At 39.1% G+C, this 18,718-nt stretch overlaps 2 protein-coding genes across 2 annotated transcripts; both read right to left on the minus strand.

Moving 5' to 3' along the window:
• Positions 1-925: 925 nt before the first annotated feature.
• On the minus strand, positions 926-1,864 carry LOC143390535 (olfactory receptor 5B2-like). The gene has a single exon (XM_076842908.1). It carries the CDS (start codon positions 1,862-1,864, stop codon positions 926-928), a length of 939 nt encoding a protein of 312 aa, XP_076699023.1.
• A 10,505-nt stretch (positions 1,865-12,369) lies between these two features.
• Positions 12,370-13,302, minus strand: LOC143390536 (olfactory receptor 5B3-like). The gene has a single exon (XM_076842910.2). The coding sequence runs from the start codon at positions 13,300-13,302 to the stop codon at positions 12,370-12,372; it is 933 nt and encodes a 310-aa protein (XP_076699025.1).
• Positions 13,303-18,718: the final 5,416 nt, after the last annotated feature.

Genomic DNA, 18,718 nt, shown 5'->3' on the forward strand with positions numbered 1-18,718 from the left:
TTCTCTATTCCATTTACTGTTGTAAGCTGTAAAGGGTGTTTCTACTCTCATTAAAAGAAAAAAAAAAGGAGGAGAGGGGAAGCTATGTCTGTGTCCAACTATATGACATTTGGGGAAAAGGCAAAACTAGACCCCAAAACATCCATTGTTGCCAGAGGGTAGGGGAGAGGATGAAATAAATAGGCAGAGCACAGAAGATATTTTGGGCAGTGAAAATACTTCTGAATGATATCACAATAATGGACATGTCATTATACATTTGTTCAAACCCACAGAATATCAATACCAACATGGAATCCCAATGTCAGCTATGAACTTGAGGTGACAATGTGCCTCATCACTTGTAACAAAGGTGTATACAACTTTGGTGGGGAAGAGTAATAACAGAGGAGGCTACATGGGAAATATCTGTACCTTCCCCTCTCTTTGATGTGGAATCTAAAATTCTTCTAATAATAAAATTTATTCAGAAAAAAATAAATTTATACTGTAACATCCAATCAATTATTAATTTTTATTAAAAACTAGCCCTACTCCACTTACCTCTGACAAATTTTTCACTCCAATATGTAGATGCCCACAAAAAAATATACATACATACGTTAGTTTCCCTGTTCAACATGTATACTTGTACAGAAATGTGGTAGGAAAAAATATAAATGGAACAAGTCAATAAATCAAATGTCATTACTAAGGTTTGATAAGCAAGTTCCAATATCATTACTAAGGTTTGACCGCTCCCCTTGGCCTTCCCCATTCATACTTTACAATGTTTTCTTTTTTTTACTGGACAACTGACTTCTGAAGAGGCAAGCATATTACCACAGGAACTTCTACACATTATGGAGTTTAAATGTGACTCATTGAAAGAGGAAGGTCTGAGAGCAAAGAAATGAAATTACTGAGCACACACGATGTTAAAATCTCAATCTTGCATAGAAGTTTTCACCTTCTCAACCACCTTTCTGAATGCGCTCTTGACCTCCTTGTTCCTCAGACTGTACACCACAGGGTTCAGCATGGGGATGACCATAGTATAAAACACAGACGCCATTTTGTCTGTGTCCATGGAGTGACTGGAGCTGGGTTGTAAGTACATGAAGATGACTGTCCCGTAAAATATGGTGACTGCAGTGAAGTGGGAGGCACAGGTGGACAAAGCCTTTTGGTGACCCTGAGCTGAGTGCATCTTCAAGATCGTGATAAATATGAATACATAGGAGATCAAGATAATCAGAAGAGCAAAAAAGACATTAAAGCTGGACATAAAAACCAGAAGAACTTCACTAAGGTGTGCAGCAGAGCAAGACAGAGCCATGACTGCTGGAACATCGCAGAAAAAGTGATGGACCACATTGGATTTACCAAAAGAGAGACTGAATATGTCCCAAATGTGAAGTATGGCATTCAAGAAGCCACAGACATAGGATCCGATGGCCAGACCAGCACATACACTTGGTGTCAAGGTCGTGGTGTAATGTAAGGGCTTACACACGGCTACATAGCGGTCATAGGCCATGGAGGCCAAGAGATAATTTTCCACAGTGGCAAAAGCTATAAAAAAGAACATCTGAGTTGCACACGCATTGTAGGAGACAGTCTTGTATTCTGTAAGGAACTCGGCCATGACTGTGGGAATGACAGCTGAGGAATAGCCAAAGTCCACCAGAGACAGGTGACTGAGGAAAAAATACATGGGAATGTGGAGACGAGAGTCCAGCAGGATCAACGTGATCATCCCCAGGTTCCCGATGACATTGATGAGGTAAATGAGAGTGAACATGATAAAGAGGGGAACCTGCAGTTCTGGGGCATCGGTTAGTCCTAAGAGGATGAACTGGGTCACTTCTGTACAGTTGTCCATCAAATATTTGGGAATCCTGAGAAATAAAGGAATAGAGGAATACACAAAAAGAGACAAATTGCCAATTAAAACAACAATGAGATATCATGTCACCCCAATCAGAATGGCTGTTATCAAAAAAATTAACACATGCTGGCAAGGGTGCGGAGCAAAGAGAACTCTGTTGGTAAGAATGTCAATTCATATAGCCATTATGGAGTACCGTATGGAGGTTCCTCAAAAAGTTAAAAATAGATCTTCATGTGATCCAGCAATCTCACTTCTGAGCATATATCCAAAAGGGATCAGCCTATCAAAGAAACACCTGAACTGCCACGTATACTACATCACTATTCACACATTCAGATATGAAATCAACCTATGTGACCACCAGCAGATAAACAGCATAAAAAGTTATATATAGAAAGCTACATATGTGTGTGTGTGTATATATATATATATATATGTATATATATACATATATATATATATAAAAAATAAATTCATGTTATCTGCAACAAAATGGGTAGAACTGGAGGACATTATGCTAAGTGAAACAAGCCAGACACAGAAAGTCAGGTACTTCATGACCACTCATATGTGGGAGCTTAAAAGCATCTATCAAAATCTAGAACCATGATTACTGCAGCCTGGGAAGAGAGGAGGAATAGGGGACAGAGACACAGAGGATATTTAATTCAAAAAGCATAGTCAAATGAAAGTAATAAGCTCTAGGGACTATATTTCATAATAACCTGCTATATGACTATGAAGAACTGAAAGGAAGGATCTTGAAGTCTTCAAACAAAGAAATTCCAAAGAGATGGAAATACTCTTACCCTGATTTGATCAGTATATGCTTTATACATGTGTTGAAGTATCACACTATTCCCCACAAATATGTACAATTACTACATGTTAATCAAAAAATTAAAATTAAAAATGGACCACCTTAAACTTCAATAAGTAACTTAAAATTTTATAGTCTGCGTTGCATATTTAATGGGTGATTATTTTAACAAATGTTTACTCTAGATGGGTCACATTTGTAATGTAGTAGAGTTAGAATTTTAAAAATAACAGACACTAGTATGGCAGTATGTAAAAAAGTGGATGTGGAACCAATGTGAATCTGCAATATGTATACAGGGTAAAAATGGGAGTTCATAATCTACTTGAATCAAATGTATGAAATATGATATGTCAGGAGCTTTGTAATGTTTTAACAACTAATAATAAAAAAGAATCAAAATAAATAAATAAAAAGCTGAAAAAGAGATTTAGGGAAATTGAGATGTATAAATACCACGTGCATTATTTAATGATAGCATAAATTTACACTTCAAATTTCCATAGATCTCACAGCATAGGATTAAACATTACTGCAGTAATTATCTATATCATCTATTAAACCCAAAGGATCTTTATGAATCATCTCCCAACTTTTAATTTTACTTTTATCAACTGATATGTAGAATATTCAATAAATTCTCCAAGATGAATCATTGGATTGAATATATCTTCAAATTCACTTTTCTGTACTCTAGTAAAAGCTTATGTTCTCTGTTGCTCATGTACTGGATACTGTTCTGCAGATAATTTACCTGTGCATTTATTGATTCCTCTCAACAATAATTTGAGATTGATTAGTCATCATGTTTATTTAAATTATGAGACAAAAATTAAGTAACACATTCATATTTACATAGTATTAACAAGAAAACTAAGCTTTGGGCCCAGGAGAGTGGTTCTTAAGTTCGATGGTCTTCACTGAATCCAAATCAAATTGAATTTGAAGCAATTTGCTATTACTCGTAATTTCATAGTCTCAAACCCAGTGATGGTTTTCAAGTGTGGTAACTGAGATACGGCCATCGCAGAATAACTGGGGCAGTGGGAGCATGCACAATGGGCAGGGGCAGTTCTGAAGGCAAGAGGCAGCAACTGTTTACTGACTACCCCCCATACTATACAGCCAGCCCTGGTCTGATCCCAACTTCCCTGAACCTCATTTGTTCCACCTGAAAAATGAAAATATCAATGAGAACTACCCTCAAGGTATTGTTTTGAGATTAAATAATTCTGGGGGATGGTATCAGGGATTGAACTCAGAGGTACTCAACCACTGAGCCATATCCCCAGCCCTATTTTGTATTTTATTTACAGACAGGATCTCACTGAGTTGCTTAGCCCCTGGTCATTGCCGAGTCTGGCTTTGAACTCGTGAGCCACTGGAATGGTACAGGCATGAACCACGGTGCCAGCCAAAATAGTCCTTTTTAAAACTATGAATAAAATTCTGTATGTTTGGTACAACCTGATGAGAGCTAACTATGTTATTAGGGTAGAATCAGGGTCTGTATATTGGTTTGATAGGCGTGGACAGCAGCATGCAGGTAACTTGGAAATCTTGTAGCCTCCCCTTCAATTGGCCTCTTCCCCCTCAGCAGGGCCACTTCAATTTGCTATTACAATTCTTATTCTGCCATTTCTCCACACATGTGATTCGATGTTCTGTTGAGTCCACATGTCTAATTTTTTTCCCAGAAATCCATATTTATGCTTAGTTTGAAATAGTCTTGTTAAACTATTTTCCTCTTACAATTACCATCCATTAGTTGAATACATGTACTTACGATTTAAAAAGCATAGTTTGTGGTTCACCCTTAGCTTACAGATCTGATTTTCTGGAAAGCACCATTTGTAAAATTATTTGATTAAGTTCTTGTGTGGGAACAGTGTGTCAAGTTAGAAAAGGTATCTATCCTCTGCTGACTACTATTCCTGAGTGTCTTTCCACACCACAGTTTATAATCTTCGTCCCTGAAAGCATTATTTTCCAATCTTAACACACATAACCACTGTGTTCTAGAACTAATGTTACGAGCTTTTCACATGTGTGAATGTATGTGATAGGTATTATTATTAACTATTGGAATTAAAGATTTAAAAGGTCAGTGTTATGGTACACAATTACAAAGCTAGTATGAAAAATGTTCCAGACTGAAGACTGAGAGACAGTTTCAACTTGATCAAAATCTAGGCTCCTAGCCACTGCAATATCAGCATGTTTAGATGTGCTAGTAATAAAAAGGATGAATTATGGGGGGGGGGGTTAAATTACAGTTCAGATAGTGCTAATCCAATTACTTCCCTCTGAGGCTTAAAGAACAGTCAGTGTATACTTGTTATTTTTGTCCATTCATCTTTGATGGAAGGCTAATGGGTACCAAATAAAATAAAACTAAACTTAATCAGAGCATCATTTATCTATGTTTTGGTTCAACTTCTTGAGGAAAGCAGTGTGATAAATATCACTCCCCTCTCTACTAATGGAGATTTGGACATGTATAGCTGTCCCTCTGCTTTTGTATGAATTAAGCTTTCCACTAAAAATACCGACTCAGCCATTTATGTGCCAATTATACCTCAATGAAGTGGTTTTTTAAAACTTTTCACCAACATGTATATGGAATATAGAAGCTTACCTCACTGCTGGAAAATAAAGAATAGTCAATTGGGGCTGGGGATGTGGCTCAAGCGGTAGTGCGCTCGCCTGGCATGCGTGCGGCCCGGGTTCGATTCTCAGCACCACGTACAAATAAAGATGTTGTGTCCGCCGATAACTAAAAAATAAAAAATATCAAAAAATTCTCTCTCTCTCTCTCTCTCCTCTCTCACTCTCTCTCTCTCCTCTCTCACTCTCTCTTTAAGAAAAAAAAAAATAGTCAATCCTAAGTAGAAGTTCCTCCATGGAATAATGCACACATATTGTTAGAGAAGTTTCTCCCACAGATGGAGGTCTTTAAGACAAAGAAAGATGCAGGGGGAAACACCAACATAGGTCCAGGTCCCTGCATTCAAGTCTTGATCTATCATTCATTCTCACTGTGCTCAGAGAGGTGTATTGCTCCTTCTTTGGAAAATAAACATAATAAGATTACCACTCGTACATAGAATAAAGTCTAGAGAAAGAAAATGGGGGAAGGTTTGTAAAACAACTTGCTAAGGCGTTATCATTTTAAATTAATTCAATATAATTTTTATCTTGAAGCCATGCTTGCAGACCCAGCAAATCCTTAGGCTAGAGAAGGCCTACAGGTTCTGAGAACTCTGAGCATTCAGATAAATAACTCTTCTCCCTTCACATGATGTCATATGGGGTCCTGTTGGGATCTCACAGGTTGATGCAAGGGAGTCAGGAGGGAATTATAGAAACATGAAGCTCTCAGGAGACACCTTACAGGAAGGCACCTACTGCCCCTCACCCCATTTTCCCATGAAAGAAGCAATTAGACGAAGCTGGGTAGGTCAAGTGCGCACACATGTTTTTGTATTGCTTGTTGTTACTTTTATATTTTATGATTAATGCATAGTTTACAAATAATAAGACCCCCAGTGTAATAATAATTAGCTATTAGAATATCATAAATGTGTGATTATATGTTAATATGATATTAGAAATAATAATTAGAATAAAAATTCTGAGAGTTTGATCAAATGTGTATAGTGAGGTCACCAATACCACAACCAAGATATTATAGGACACTTCCCTTACCTAAGCAAAACCCCAAGAGTCTTTTTAATGAACCTCTTCTTCCACATTCTTCTCTTGGAAACCTCTCAACTCTTTTTTTTTTTTTTTTTTTGGCCATATAATATGACTTTTGGAAGAAACCTAGCCTACATATTCTTGCTTTTTTAACTTAGAATGCATTTAAGATCCATCGATATTATTACCTTTGTCAATAGTGGAATCTTTTACTGCAGGATAGCATTTCATTTTAAAGACGTTACAGATTGTTTATCCATTCTTCATTTGAGGTACATTATGTCAGTTCCACTGTTTGGAGATTATAAATAAGGCTTTTGCAGCTTTATGCATGTCTAAAGTTTTTAAATTGACGCATAGTTGCATATATGTGTGGGTTCAATGTGATAATTTGATAAATGTATACAATATGTAATAAGCAAATCAAGGTAGTTAGCATTTCCATTTTTTAAAAAAATACTTTTCATTTCTCTGTGTTGGGAGCCTTAGAGCTTCCCTTCCAATGAGCATAGGTTTTATTTCACTGGAGTAAATTAATGTGAGAACAATTGCATTTAGTTGTAGAGCAAATGCAAATTTAATTGAAAAGAAACTGCCAAATCATTTTCTAAAGATGCTGTATCATTTTGTTTTCACTTGCAGAGCATTGCCAATTCCTTCACATCTTCATCAGAATTTGGTATTTTAAGATTATTTTTAATTCAATTTAGTTTTTATTTTTACTTCTTCTTTTGCAGAAATGTATCAAGAAATATTCTCAGCAAAAATTATTTTCAGAATCCTTATTTGTCTTATTACTAGATTTGGGGCCTAAGATTTTCTTTTTCCAATACCAGGAATAGATCCTTTCTGTTCTCCATATAATCACCTCTAAATTATACTTACAAAGAGACCTATCACACCTTGCTCAGTTGGGCAAGTTTATTGGTTGCAAATTTGGTTTTATGCACACAGATGGCTTGTCCTGATATTCAGCTAAATGACCTAACCCCTTCAAACATAATATTCTCATTTGCAAAAAGAAGATAATAATATAATGTAACCTTCACACAATCAAGGAGACTATAAGACGATATATATACAAAATAGAGCAGTTTTTGACACATAGAAAGTATTTCATTAAGTATTATTGTTTTATTACTTAGTTATATAAAGTTACCATAGTATGAGTCACAAAATATTGCTCAAACATCCCATTTGCTTCTCTTTGTGCACCTATTCCACTACAGCTGAAAAGAGACATGTTCTAGTTATAGGCAATGGATTGTGGAAGAACTGGCATGTGCCATTTCTGGGAGGGTTGAAGCATAGGCACAATATTCCAGCAGATGCTGATGGGCATATGGTGAAGATTTTATTTGCTATCATCTTTCAGAGACCATGAGTAAATAGTCCTCCCCTTCCCAAGACAATCTGTGTGATAGACGTAGATTCATACATGTGAATTAAAATAGAACACACCAGGTAACTTAAACAACAGAAACTTTTTTTGCGTAGTTCTGAAGATTTGTAAGTCTGAGATCAAGGAACAAGCCAAATCTGTTCCTGATGAAGTTTCTTCCTGGCCTGTTGATGACACTTTCTTGTGCCCTCCCATGGTGGATCTCTGGTGTCTGGTCCTCTTCTTGTAAGACACCAACACCACTGGATTAGGCCCTATTATGCCCTCATTAACCTAAGTTATTTCTTTTTTACCCTGTCTTGAAATACAGATGTTGTTAAATACCTGTAAGCATACTAACACATGCACAATGGGAGTTTCAACACGAGAGAAGAAAGAAAAAGAATATTTTAAGAAATGGAGCCAAATCTTTCCCATTTTTGAAAATTTATATATATATAAGGAAATTAAAAAACAACTCCTACACAATCAATAGTTTAAAGAAGAATTATTTTTTAAAGAGAGAGAGACAGAGAGAGAGAGAGAATTTTTTAGTATTTATTTGTTTTTTAGTTATCAGCAGACACAACATCTTTGTTTGTATGTGGCGCATGCCAGGCGAGCGCGCTACTGCTTGAGCCACATCCCCAGCCCAAGAAGAATTATTTTTAATGAAATAGAAAATAATCCAAGACAAAGGAAATGCAAACATAACATACCAAAATCTATGGCAGTCAGCAAAAGCAGTGTTCATAGGAAAATTTGGGGCTATAATTTTTTTATATAAAAATGAATAAAGAAATCAATAAAATAACTTTACACTTAAGAAACTAGAAAAAAAAGAAATGCAAAGTAAATCCACAGCTAAAAGAAAGGAAATCATAAAAGTTTAGAGTGAAGGTAAGTGAAATGGACAATAGACTAACAATAAAGAAATCAGGGGCTGGGGCTGTTGCTCAGTGGTAGAGAGCTTGCCCAGCATGTGTGAGGCACTGGGTTTGATACTCAGCACTGCATACAACAAAAAAAAAATAATTGATTAATTAAAAGTCCAATAACAGCTAAAAAAAAATTAAAGAAATCAGTAACCAAAAGCTGATTCTTTGAAAAGATCAACAAAAATGATTCCACAGATCAATCATGGTAGAAAAAAGAGAATACACAAAGTCAAAAAAAAATAATAAGAAATAAAAGTGAGGATATCACTACCAACCTTATAGAAAAATTTTAAAAGATTTTAATAAAATATAAACTAACTATATAACAGCAAATTGGGTAAACCCAGATTTAAAAACAGAAATTCTTAGAAATACAAAAACTACAAATAATAAATCAAGAACAGTACTAAGTCTGAATGGTCATTTAATAAGAGAAGAAATTGAATCATTAATAAATAATCTCTCAATAAGCGAAAGCACAGGATAAGAAGGCTCAACGGGTAAATTCTAAAAACATTTAAATGAGAATTAATACCAATTTTTCTTAAATTCTTCCCCCCAAAAGAATAGAAGGCACTTAAGAAACATGTTCTGAATCATTCTATGAGGTCAGCATTACCCGGATGCTGGGATGAGACAAAAACAATACAAAGAGTCATCAGGGAAATGCAAGTTACCAACAGTTAGGACCTCGCACCTTTTAGAATGCCGAAGATCAAGAAGACAAAAAGACAACAAGCGTTGGAGAGGACACGGAGAAAAGGGAACTCCTGAACACCACTGATGGGAGGTAACTTTGTACAGCCATTACAGAAAACAGTATAAGGATCCTCAAAAAGTTAAAAACATAACTTCCATATTATGCAGCAATTCCATTATGGGGTATGTATCCAAAGGAAATGAAATCAGTCCATTGAAGTGAAATCCACATGTTCATGTTTATTGCTGGACTATTCACAATAACTAAGATATGAAATCAATCTCAATCTCCATTGATGGGTGAATGGATTAAAAATGTGTTTCATATATGCAATGGAATATTACTCAGCTGTAAAGAATATAATCCTGTCATGTACAGCAAAATAAATGGAATTGGAAGAATTTATCTCAAGTAAAATAAGCCAGGATCCAACATGGCGGCCGGCGAGGAAGCTGCACTTTCAATATCTCCACATTAACGGGATCAGAAACACCAATTAAAACAGCTACATTCTACCTACTGAGGATCTTCTAGCAAAATTCCGTTGAAAGGAGACCTGCCGAGAATTAGTAAGTTTATTAGACGTGACAGTTTGCCCCAAACAAGTGAAACTTGACTGGCAGCGCGGGCTCAGAGTCCAATCCCGCGGCCACCCGCCGCTTCTGCAAGCGGCAGGCGGCCCAGAGCAGCGCGGCAGAAGGGTCCCCGCCCAGCCAGCAGACAGCGCCCGCCATCCCGGCTACCCTGGCGGCCCTGCTTTCGCCCGGCGAACAGCCACCCCACCCGGCTGGTTCTTAGCCACGCCGCTGCAGACACCCGGCTTTACAAGCACCCCCGGCGGCCCTGCTCGGCGAGAAGGGTCCCCGCCCTGCCGGCAGACAGCTCCCGCCATTCCGCTCTTGTTCTGCAAGCAGCCACCCCGCCCGCTTGGTTCTTAGCCACGAGGCTGCAGCCGCCCGGCTTTACAAGCGCCCCCGGCGACCCTGCTCGGCGAGAAGGGTCCCCGCCCTGCCGGCAGACAGCTCCCGCCATTCCGCTCTTGTTCTGCAAGCAGCCACCCCGCCCGCTTGGTTCTTAGCCACGAGGCTGCAGCCGCCCGGCTTTACAAGCGCCCTCGGCGACCCTGCTCGGCGAGAAGGGTCCCCGCCCTGCTGGCAGACAGCTCCCGCCATTCCGCTCTTGTTCTGCAAACAGCCACCCCGCCCGCTTGGTTCTTAGCCACGAGGCTGCAGCCGCCCGGCTTTACAAGCGCCCCCGGCGACCCTGCTCGGCGAGAAGGGTCCCTGCCCGGCCAACAGACAGTTTCCGCCATCCCGGCTACCCTGCCGGTCCCGCTCTTGCCCTGCAAACAGCCACCCCGCCCGCCTGGGTCTTAGACACGCGGCGGCAGCCGCCCGGCTTTACAAGCGCCCCCAGCGGCCCTGCTCGTCGAGAAGGGTCCCTGCCCGGCCGGCAGACAGCTCCCACCATCCCGGCACTCCTGGCGGCCCGCCCGCTCTGCGAAGGGTTACCCCACCCGGCTCTTAGCCACGCGGGCGCCATCTGCCTGGCGCTGAGGGAGCCCCCGGCGGCCCAGCGCAGCCAGAAGGGTCCCCGCCTGGCCCGACAGAAGGCACGTGCCCTTCCGGCTCTGCTAACGGCCCTGCCCACCCAGGAAAGGGCTCCCCACCTTGAGAGGATGGGAAGGAAATCTAACCAAGCCTCTATGAATTAGCGAACTGGGATCTAAAACCAGAGATTATATCAGACCAGAGACAAGCCAGTTCCACCTCTCCCTTCGGTCACTCCTGCAAGGAGCCAGGGGCCCGCCATAGCAGAGAGGGGAAGTCACCAAAGATCGGCCAAAGAGATTCCTTCCCAGCGGACTCTAAATTAGCAGGAGTGGCGAGGGAGCCGGACGGAGCTGGCGGGAACCGCGGCAGCGGCACGGGAACCGGCGGGAGCTGAGGCGGCGCTGACGCAGGAGCCGGCGGGAGCCGCGCGGCGCGGGTCTCCCAGCTACAGCCCCCACCAGTGCTGACAACTGAGGTCTCTTGCACCAGATACGGGGGCGTGGCTACCAGAAGAACGAAACGCGATCAGTATGAAAAGACAAGGAAAGAAAGGACCACAAGCAATGCAGGTCAACTCAACTTTAGAAGAGGTAATATCTGCAGCAGATGGAATGTCAGATAAAGAATTCAGGATATACATGCTTCAGATGATCTGGAGTCTCAAGGAAGACATTAGACAGCAAAATCAGACAATGAAAGACCACTTCGACCACTTCGACAATAAATTACACAAACAAATCCAAGAAGCAAAAGATCAATTATACAGGGAGATAGAGGTTATAAAAAACAAACAAACAGAAATCCTGGAAATGCAGGAAACAATAAACCAACTTAAAAACTCAATTGAGAATACTACCAGCAGAGTAGAACACTTAGAAGATAGAACATCAGACAATGAAGACAAAGTATTTCAACTGGAGAAGATCAAGTAAAATAAGCCAGATATAGAAAGACAAGTACCACATGTTTTTTTCTTACATTTAAAAATTTAAAAAAAAATTAGAAGTTGACCTGATGCAAGGTAGTGAAAATAGTGATTACTAGAGGAAAGGAGGTGGGGAGGGAATGGATGAAAGGAGGCTGCATTTGGTCACTGCGTGCTACACGCATAGTATTGAAATGTCACAAAGAATCCCATTGATGTATACAATTAATGCATGGTAATAAAAAATTTTAAATGCCATCAATAAGGTTTTTGACAAGCAGAACCCAAAATATCTCATGTTTTATCTGACCCATTTTTATTCAGGTATAAAATGTCTGGATATGTTTTCTTTTTACTAGACAATAAATTTTTCAAATGATAAGTACATAGCTTTAGGAATTAAACCCAATTTGGTACTTAAAGTATGAATGAAGATAATCCAAGAGACGTGAGATTAGTTATATGCATCCTACAACATTAAAATCCCATTCCTAAAGATGATGTGGCCTTCTGGAAAATCTTCTGGAACGCACTTTTCACCTCCTTGTTCCTCAGGCTGTAGACCATAGGGTTCAGCATAGGGATGATTATCACATAGAAAACGGACGCCATTTTGTCTGTGTCCATGGAATGACGAGAGGTGGGTTGGAAATACATGAAGATGACCGTCCCGTAAAATATGGAGACTGCAGTGAGGTGAGAAGCACAGGTAGACAGACCTTTGGCCGAGTGCATCTTCCAGACGGTAATAAATATAAGCAGGTAGGAAATCAGTATAACCAGAAGAGCACAGATGACATTGACACTTGAAGCCACAATCAGAACCATCCCACTAATGTGTTTATCAGAACAAGAGAGGATCATGACTGCTGGAAGGTCACAGAAGAAATGGTGGACCACGTTGGACTGACAGTAGGAGAGCCCAAATGTGTTCAGAGTGTGGACGGAGGCATTCAGGAAACCACAGAGGTAGGAGCCCAGGATCAGACGCACACACACACTTTTGGTCATGATGGTGGTGTAGTGTAAGGGTTTGCACACTGCTACATAGCGGTCATAAGCCATCAAGGCCAAGATGACATTTTCCAGAGAAGCAAAGGCTGTGAAAAAGAACATCTGCGCGGCACATGCATTGTAAGAGATGGCCTTGACTTCCTCAAGGAACCCAGCCATCACTTTGGGCGTGACAGACGAAGAATAACCAAAGTCCACCAAAGAAAAGTTGCTGAGGAAAAAGTACATGGGAGTGTGGAGGCGAGTGTCCAAGAGAATCAACAGGACCACCCCCAGATTTCCCAAAACAGTGACGAGGTAGACGAGGCTGAACAAGACACAGAGGGGGACCTGTAGTTCTGGATCATTGGTTAGACCCTCCAGGATGAACGCCTTCACGTCTGTGTTGTTAAGCATGGTGAGTCAAAATTCTCTGTCGTAAGGAAGAAAGGAACAGTGGGTCAAGTGAAGAAGAATGTCACTAAAACACATAAATTCTGTCATTTCATCCTTTTCTTTCTTCTTTGTGATTTGCTGATCTAAAGCAAAGACTGGGACCAAAAAAACTAAGGGACAGAAAATCTATATAGATTGATTATATATATATATATATATATATATATATATATATATATATATATATATATATAGATTGTGACCAAAATCACACCTGTGTGAATGAACAAACTGAGGTCCAGGAAGATGATATATCTGCCTAAAGTCACATAGTTGCAAAAAATACATCTCCCAAATCACATCATCTGAGTCTATTAAGAGTTTGCATTTTTATAGTGCACACTTACATTTCACCTGGCTTAAATGTGGTTGACCTTCTCAACAAACCTTCAAAAGGTTTGTGCTCATTTACATGCATATCTACTGGCAAAGCCAAGCCTTCCGTTTGCTCAGACTGATTCCCAAAAACTATATGCTTAAAAGAAGTTTAATGAGATTTAATTCAGCTCTATTCATATTTATTCAGGCATCCATTAGACCAAAGAGTAGAGTAAAGTAACTGAGGGGTGCATATAAAATAGGCAGAGTGTTACAGCAGCTTTGTGAGAGACAAGTGCCATCATCAAGCAATTTTGAAGAGATCTGGTGTCCTGGTAGTGTTTAGCCTCTGCAAAGAGATGCACATGAAATTAAATAGTAGCTTCACCCCACTCCCTACCTGGGAGACATGGTCCCTGACTTCTTTAATACTGGTTTTCTCTATGTTTTAATTTCTCTATGTTTTAATATGTTTTATATTTATTTTTTAATTATAGGTGGACACAATACCTTTATTTCTTTTTAAGGTGGTGCTGAGGATGGAACCCAGTGCCTCACACATGCTAGGCAAGTACTCTACCTCTGAGCTACAACTCCAGCCCCACTGTTTTTTTTCTATTTATAAGATAAAAACAATAGTGAGACCTCTTAAAGGGATTACTGTAACAGTTAAATTAGATAATACATTTTCACAAAAGAGCACAACATGAGTATCCAGCACAGTCCTGAAGAGTATTTCCTGTGAAATGAGGCTTGGGTTGGGAGGAGAGTCCATCTTAGCCTGGGAAAGCTGAGTGCTTACTCTGGACCTTCCAACTTGTGGTTGAGCTTCAAGTCTGGAAGGCTCACTCTTGAATTTGCTTATCCTCATTTGCTGAGTGTACTATCCTTTCTGTGCCCTCCAGTGTTTCTTCCTCTCTAACAATCATTTGTGGGAGAACACCAGGACATTCAGCCTATCTTTTGCTTAAATTTACTTCCAATTCACAGATAAAGGAGTTTATTTATCTAAAACCCATTCTCACCCATATTATTCTCATCCATCAGCTGAATCCTGGAGATGAGCATGGAAAATTCACAGGATCATGGGTTCCATGTTCATATATTTTAAATTTGATTTTGGAGACTTTAGTATGACATCTATTCTCTGGTAACAACTTCTCTCTTCAGCCTTCTGGCTATTTTGCAAATTTATTTGGCATCGCTCTCCGCCATAGGCATTTGTGCTTACAGATTTCTAACATACATGATAATATGACCTAAAACGCTTCATCGCATATGCTATGGTCTATGAACACTAATAAGAGAATCGTAGATTCAAATATAAATTTCATAGCTGTCACAACAACAAAGGTAACGCTCCTATCGATATTTACAGATAAGAAAGCTCAGAGTTTTAAAAGTTAACTTATTTACTAAAACCATTTGTTGAATATGAAATAGATTCAGAGTTCCCCTGCAGGGATGAATGATTTTACAAGATGTACTCTGAACAGCTTCTCTATCAACTTTTCTGGATGTAATGATTTAAAAAAAAAAAAAACAGGTGAGATTATGCAGTAAGACCTTTGAAATGGAGTACGTCTCTAAATAATTTCACAAGGTCCTTTCTGGAGTCGAAGGAAGTTTCAGTTCAAGCTGTTCTTCTTTGCTTCCTCCACAATGACAAAGGAAGAGAGTACACAGGATGAAATCACGGCCCACGCAGCCACAGCATCATCTGCCTTAGGATCTCTCCCATCTTCAGGGATGTCGCCTCCTGGTTCATAAGCATCCCTGAACTTCCTACTTGGAGAAATATTTTGCTATTGGGACTCTAGCCTATTTCCCAAAAAAAAAAGAAAAAGAAAAAAAATGCTCGTGACATCCCTTTCTAAGCTCATGTAATTCATAATATTAAGTTCTTTATTGCTTTTACATATATTATAATTCTCACCAAAAAAATAAAAGTATGGAAAATGAAAGCTTACTTTGCTCCTTAAATAAAAGTCCTGGAAATCCTACACTTTCTGGACTCTGAACCTCTGCCAGGGAAGAGTGTATACAATTCCTGTTGAAAAAGCTCTTTCTTTTAGGGGACTGGTCAAAAAAGCACTCTTGTAATTGTCACTTACTTTATTCCAACCTCAGTTTCTTTATTTGTGATATCATCAGCGTAGCTGGGCAGGTCGCAGAAATGTGTCTGTAAATAGCAAATAAAAGAAAACGGATAAAACAACTCGGTGGTGGGTTACGATTTTAACCACATTCAATACAATTTTTACCTTGGGATGTTTTCCCTGTAATGATTGTAGACTCACAGAAAATCCTGCTTGGAGAAGGCCATCCTGGGTACTAACGATAATTCCCATTCAGAAGAGGGAATAAGTGACCACAGTGGCTCTGATCCTAGTTCTACTAAAAAGATGTCAAAAGGAAGGATGGTGTTGGGAGTTCAGAGGCCAGTGTGTGGGACCCAGGAGACACAGGAAGATCTCCGGGGAACAGGTCTCTTGTGAAAGCAGCCCCAGACACTACTCCACTTATCTAAAGAAGCCCCATTAAACTGCCTGTGGCACCCAGCTTGACCTATTGAGTGAGCACACAAATGTATCTGTGGGTTTGTTTTGGTTTAATTGGGGCATAATTTGTGTACAGTAAAATTCTGTATTTGAGGGTACAGTTCTGAGTTTGGACAAATGTGTGTATGTGATCATGTCCCCACTGCTACATTCAAAATAACAGTCCCATCAGTCTAAAAAATTTCTTTATTCTTTCATAATCCAACCATCCTGTCACCATTAGCTCCTAGAATCTACTGGTTTTGTCCATATAGATCTTTCCTTTGCAAGAGAGAGAGAGAGAGAGAGAGAGAGAGAGAGAGAAAGAGAGAGAGAGAGAGAAATCAGATAAATAGAATATACAATGGAATACAACCTCTTGAGTCTAGCTTCTTTCCCCTAGCAAAATGTATATGTGACTATCTATTTGTTTCATGTATAGGTGGTTTGTTCCTTTTCCTTGATGAGTAGAATTATATAGATCTGGGCAGATTTTTATTGCTAGCTTTTATTAATTAAAATTAACACTACAGAGGAAAAAATAATATAATCAATCAACAAATATATGAAGAAATATTCAACATCTCTGGCAATTAGAGAAATGCAAATCAAAAATACTCTAAGATTTCATCTCACACCATCAGAATGGCAGCTACCAAGAATACAAACAACAATAAGTGTTGGTGAGGATGTGGGGAAAAAGGCACACTCATACATTGCTGGTAGAACTGCAAATTGGTGCAACCACTATGGGAAGCCATAAAGAGATTCCTCAGAAAACTTGGAATAGAACTACCATTTGACCCAGCTATCCCACTTCTTGTTTATACCCAAAGGACTTACAATCAGCATACTACAGTGATGTAGCCACATCAATGTATGTGGCATCAAATGTATAGTGGCTCAATTCACAATAGCTAAATTATGGAACCAACCTAGATGTCTTTCAACTGATAAATGGATAAAGAAAATGTGGTATATACACACAATGGAATATTAGTCATTTCACCCTTAAAGAAGGGTGAAATGATAGCATTTGCAGATAAATGGATAGAGCTGGAAAATAGCATTCTTAGTGAAATAAATCAATCTCTCAAAACCAAAGGCCAAATGTTTTCTCTTATATGTGGATTCTGACCCATAATGGGGAGGGGGGCTAGGGAAGAATGGAGGAACTTTGGATTGAGCAGGGGGGAGTGGGGGGAGGGAAAGGGTTGGGGTTGGGAAAGATGTGGAATGAGACAAACATTATTACCCTATGTACATGTCTGATTGCAGGACTGGTGAGACTCTACAGAGTGTACAGCCAGAGGAATAAGAAGTTGTGGTGCATTTGTGTATACAATGTGTCAAAATGCATTCTGCTGTCATGTATAAATAATTAGAACAAATGAAAAAAAGAAGACAAAAAACAATTAAATTTGCTATGAACATACAGGTTTGTATATGAATATTGGTTTACATTTTACTAGAGAAATTACACTGAAGTGGTATTGTGGTTGACATGGTAAGTTTATGTTTAATACTATAAAACATTGCAACATACTATTTTTAAAGAGGTACCATTTTACATTCGACTGATAATGCATGATAATTTTAATTCCTTTATATCTTTGCTAACCTTTAGCACTATCTTCCAGGGTACAGAAAGTATATTCCTGACAGAATTAAGATTCTGGGTGAAATATCTTCAGGCTTCAAGGAATTTGTGCTGCTTAAGGAACTTCCATTGATATTAGTGGAAAATTAGGAAAAGTTAAATCACAGATGCCTAAGGCATGGTACTCTGGGGAAAGTGGAAGAGGACAAAATTTTATATCTGTGGAGTGATATAGGCAAGTTAGTATTGCAAAGCTCTGAAATATCCAAGAAATTGTATCAGCGTCACAAGGATATTTGCATCCCAAGTTTATTCACAATAGGTAAGTTATGGGACCAACTTTGATGCTCATCAATGGATGAATGAATTTTAAAGAACTTCTGTGTATGCACATGGAATACTATTCAGCCATAAAAAGAATGATACCCTATTGTTTTGTGCAAAATGGATGAAACTGAAGCTCATCATGTTAAATGAAATAAGTCTGAAATGGAAAGACAAATTCTTCATTTTTTATATGGATGTTCTATATGGCTTCTACATGGATATTTTAAAAAATCAACCAGAGTAGGGTACAATGGCTCATGCCTGTAATCCCAACAGCTCAGGAGACTAAGACAGGAGAATCACAAGTTCAAAGTCAGCCTCAGAAAGGGTGAGGCACTAAGCAACTCAGTGAGACCCTCTCTCTAGTAAAATACAAAATAAATCCTTGGTACCCACCCCCAAAGAAAACAGCCAACCAGAATATATAATAGTGATTACCAGAGGTTGAGACAGGAGTAGGAAGGATAGAATAATGAACTAGGGTACTTGGCAATAGAAAAAGTTAAGTAATGAAGTGTTTGGGATACTGCATGTCTTCTCTAAACTGTCATGGAAAAATATGTAAAGAGATAAATACTTAAAGATGGAATTT

The sequence above is a fragment of the Callospermophilus lateralis genome, chromosome 2, assembly GCF_048772815.1.
Source record: "Callospermophilus lateralis isolate mCalLat2 chromosome 2, mCalLat2.hap1, whole genome shotgun sequence".
Lineage (NCBI taxonomy): Eukaryota > Metazoa > Chordata > Mammalia > Rodentia > Sciuridae > Callospermophilus > Callospermophilus lateralis.